The sequence below is a fragment of the Bison bison genome, unplaced genomic scaffold (genome assembly GCF_000754665.1).
Source record: "Bison bison bison isolate TAMUID 2011002044 unplaced genomic scaffold, Bison_UMD1.0 scf7180017864338, whole genome shotgun sequence".
Classification (NCBI taxonomy): domain Eukaryota; kingdom Metazoa; phylum Chordata; class Mammalia; order Artiodactyla; family Bovidae; genus Bison; species Bison bison.
The window spans coordinates 885,338-890,068 of record NW_011494910.1 but is presented as its reverse complement, the minus strand read 5'-3'; the positions used below and the strand labels follow the sequence as shown (position 1 = coordinate 890,068).

Genomic DNA, 4,731 nt, shown 5'->3' with positions numbered 1-4,731 from the left:
CGGGAGCTCCGCTTGCCGGAGGGGCAAGCAGGGGAAAGGGAGACCGGGAGCTGCCGGGGTCTCTGGGAAGGAAAGCAGCGCGTCAGGCTGGGCGTGGTCTGATCTCCCCTCTCCCATCCTTCCTCACAGCTTAAGGAACACCTCCGACGAGAGGCCTTCCTGGACGCCGCCTCCCCCAGGCGGTCCCCTTTTCTGACTCCCACATCTTCAGCCACACCCTGTCAAGGCCACTCACCCGTTTTACCACTTTCCCACCAGTCAGAGTGGCTTCTTGACTCTCCGGAAACGGAGACTAGCCTTCTGTTTACTTCTACGATAATGCCAAGTTCCCCAAGTTGTGCTCTTCCTCTCCAGAAATGCCTGTCCTCTTGCCTAGAACCGTGGCCTACTCTCACCTAATGCTGCTGGGCAGGGGTGGCGGCAGTGTTGGCGGCAGCAAGACTGGCGGGCCTTGCTCTTCCACGTGGGGGCCATCCTCAGAACCTGGTGCCATCACAGGCTCTCCTTGAGGTCTGCTGAATGAGGATAACGCCTAACCAACATCCCAGGGTTCAGAATATGTAGGTGCCCCGTACATATATATTAATATCGAGTCAAACCCGATGGCCTCTGTAAATCTTTATTTTCCTTCACTTTGGGGGCAGTCTCCTCTTTTCTTCCCTGACCCCAGATTCCTCTGTCTCCTTCCTCCCCGGCTGTGTCTCCCATGGATCCCTTCCTGTTCCCCTTTCCTCATTATGTCCACTGATTCCTCTTCCTTTTCTCTTCACCTTTTTTCCTCACAGAGATCTGGTTCATGTTGTCCACTTTGATATTTACTTTGTTTTTACCAGTGACTTTCCTATCTGCAAGTCTGTTCACATGTCCTTTCATCCCGCTCCTCCTATCTGCTCTGTCTCTCCTCTTGGATGTCCAGCCACTACATCAATGTCAGTCTAAATTCCACTGACTTCTCCAAGGCCAGCCTCCTTCTTGACCTCCATTCCTATCAAATACCACTGGTTCCCCAGTCACTCTACTCAGAAAACTCAGACTCACTTTTGGCTTGTTACTTTTTCATTAGATCCAGTCTCAAGACCCGTTGCTTCTTCATGTCTAGATGACTGCAGTAGACACTATCAAATCCAGTCCCCAAACCACACTTCTCACTGTTAGATTTACTTTCCTAAAGTTCTGCACTCACGTGCTCTTCTTTTGCTCAGATCATTCTGAGATATCCTCCATTTGTCTACTGGATTAGGTATGGACCCCTTTGTGTAATAGTTAAGAACTTTCATCATTTGGCTGCATCTACCTTTTTAGGTTTCTGCCACTTTGTGCTCCCAGGTGACTCTCCTCACTGTTCTCTAAGCGTCAGAGCAGTTCTGCATCCCAGAGCCCCCAGCATTTGCCCATGATCCCTATCCCTGCCCTGTAATATGGTCCCCATTCCATGTGCTATGAATGTGCATGGCCTTGCTGCACTGTAACCCATGCCATTACCTCTTGGATACCTCGCTGCCTCCTTGCCGTCTTTCCCAATCCCTCACACTCCTAAAGGCACAGCTTAAGCTGGGTCCTCCACTTTGAAAACTTGTGCTGATCATTCTCTCACTACAGAATTAACATTATCCATACCATTCATTTGGCATTTATAATCTGTTGTTTGATAAGATTAATGATCTTTTTAGAGGCTCACATCTTGTTTGCAGACTACTGGAAAACAGGTTGCTGCTGCTGCTGCTGCTAAGTCGCTTCAGTCGTGTCCGACTCTGTGCGACCCCATAGACGACCTCCTACCAGGCTTCTCTGTCCCCGGGATCCTCCAGGCAAGAACACTGGAGTGGGTTGCCATTTCCTTCTCCAATGCATGAAAGTGAAAAGTGAAAGTGAAGTCGCTCAGTCGTGTCCGACTCTTAGCAACCCCATGGACTGCAGCCTACCAGGCTTCTCCGTCCATGGGATTTTCTAGGCAAAAGTACTGGAGTGGGGTGCCATTACTATGCTTATATGTTCTATATTTCTAGGACAGTTTGGGTTTAAAATATTCTGCTCCATTGCTTCATATAACCCATTAAAATGCCCTGGAATTCTAGTGTTTTGGCATTGAACAAATCTCTTAGATGAGCTCTTCACTGACTCCTCCCCAAAGCTGGATCAGGCTGTACCTCTGCTCATTGAGGGGGAAACAATGTGTGTTCAGAAACAGGACTGGAACTGGAAACAAGATAACTTAGAGAACATCAAACAAAAAGATCAGCTGTCAGCAAGACCAGGGAAACAGGCCAAGGTATAAACATGTGTGCAGAGTGATTTAGCACCAAAATCTGAAAATAACATCTTCCTGGGTATGCTGTTGACAGGGGTGTGCTGTTCTGGGCCTTGCTCTAGTCCATAATTGATGGGGGGAAAGTTTTGTGACAGATCATCACCTGTTTTTTGCCTTAGGAAATAGAATTCTGTCCTTATGTAGGTTTTTTATATCATTCGCCAGGTCACACAGCTAGTTCTCACTAGTGCCAGGACTAGCAGATCTCTTGACTTCAAATATCAAGCCCTTCTCATTAGACCGTGGAGCCCCTGTTCTACTACAGTGGCCCCTAGTCCCACCTCATCCCACAGAGCTGTCATTCTAGATGATGATGCAATGAATTGGAGGGGAATATTCTTCATTTTGAAATAGGAGCAAGGTCTTATCCCACAGATTCCCCCATTACCCAGGGAGTGTCTTAGTCTCATCATTGGTGGTTAATTCCTGAACTTTGTAGAGAGCATTGATAATAAGAACCAGAAAGCACTTCATGTACTTTCTCATCCTCTCTTCTTTCTACACACAAGCCTAGGGAGAGGAAGTTTAATGTATCCAACATGCAAAGTTTCCAAGTCACTTTACAGGATTTGGACTTTCAATCAGTTTCTTTTAAAGGCAAATACATTATAATAATCCAAATTACTTTTGGAACTCTCTGAAACTTCCCTTAAACTGCTAGGACCAGGGTCCTGAGAAGCTCTGAAGTCCAGATTTCACTTCTGTTTCCTGCTGCCTCCCATTGCTTGGCATAGCCAAGGTATAGTTCTAGCATCTGGATAAGAACCATGGGTCCCTCCCTCTCTCTTCTCTTCTTCCTGTTCCTCTTCCTCCTTACTCATCTCTCCCCCTCTCCCCAAATGCCTTGAGTTGAATTTTGAACATTAAATGTCCTAACATTCTGCTGAACTATGACTCTACCTACTGCCATGTTGGGCAGGTAGTGTGGAGGTGGGGGTGATGCCAGTGTATGCCTCAACTGGACCTGAAATTTTTCTGTGCATGTGACCCCAACCCACTGTTTCCCTGGATGCCCATCGCACCCACTTGCACAGCTTACCTGTGTGGCCTCTCTAGAGTGACCCACAGCTTCCCAAACAACCCTCCTCAGATCAAATCCCTACCCAGAACTGGGTTCCTCTCCTCAGTTCTCAGCCCTAGCTTTGTCTGTGGGGTCATCACACATGCTCTGCTTTCCACTCCCCAGTGTGGCACAATCAGATCATTGTACGTGACCATCTCTCCCAGCAGCCTGCTGACCCTGCAGGGCCTTACCTCGGTTGTCAAGACTACCTCCCAGTTTCCTGACCACATGTTGAAACCTGAGGTTAAGTAAAGTTGATCTGCAGGCTGAGGCTGGGCTGCGATCTTCTAGGAGGTTATATCAGCTCATTCTAACACTGTGCAGTGCATAGTTTCAGTAAGTCAGTGTGTGAGTGTGCATGTGTATGTGTGTATGTATGTGTGTATATATGTGTGTATCCATGTGGGTAGGTAGGCAGTATATATGAATGTACATACTTAAATGTGCATGATATTTGTGGATAGAAGGGACTGTGGATATATGTTTGCAGATATTAGCATGTACATAGTATATATTGAAGGACATCATTTTGTGAAGTGTTTGTGTCTGGGTGGAGTGTGTATTTTGGCAGGTGTGTCTGAGTGTGGCTGGTATAGATGTTAATTTGATCTTTCCTCTCTTCAGGCCTCCTCGGGGATAACCTTGCCCTGCTGCCCAGAGCTGATAAGAAACATCACCCAGGGAGGATGAATGCCTCTTCTTCTAATCAGAATGAAAATATTGCTAAATATATTCATAATTCTTTGCAAACATCATTGGATACTGTTCGGGATATGTTTTTGAGTTCCCTATCACCGTCTCACAAAGTTGTACCCTTCAAGATCAGCTCTAGACCATCAGTCTGAGAGTTACTCTTTAGAATCAGGAACAGGAATCAAAGACAAAAAGAAGATAACATTGTTCCTAGAACTTGTTAAAGAAGACTAAGAAATTGGGGATGTTAGTGATTTTTAAGTATCTGTCTTTAATTCCCTTTCCTCACCCCAAAGTGAACTGAGAACAGGGACAGAAACATGTAATGCAAAGATGATTAGGGTTAAGTGGAAAACTACCCATCTGGACTGAAGGAAGGCTTGGCAAAATATAAATATGAAAAGGACTTTCTAATCCCCGGGTCACAACAATTTTCAAGTCTGTAAGGATCATTTCTGAGAAACTGTTGAAGGTTGAAGAAGAGTCAGAAAGCTAAAAAGTAACCCATTTCCCAATGGCTCTGAAGGAAGATGCAAAAAGAAGATGCCATTGCACAAAAAACACCTAAATTTGGCAAGAGAACTTCTTTATAGGAAAGTGAGCAAGTAGATCTGCTAAACAAGATATCTGCTTCAGGACTCAGATGCTCTGAGGTACACAAAATCTT

The 4,731-nt window shown here is 45.8% G+C and overlaps 1 protein-coding gene across 1 annotated transcript in view; it reads right to left on the bottom strand.

The window, feature by feature from the left end:
- The window catches only part of BTG2 (BTG family, member 2), a 4,989-nt gene extending 4,496 nt beyond the window's left edge, over positions 1 to 493 (bottom strand). The window contains exon 1 of the mRNA XM_010854250.1: positions 396 to 493. Coding sequence (XP_010852552.1) covers positions 396 to 493 — 98 coding nt within the window. The remainder of the gene's footprint in view (positions 1 to 395) is intronic.
- Between the last annotated feature and the right edge of the window lie 4,238 nt (positions 494 to 4,731).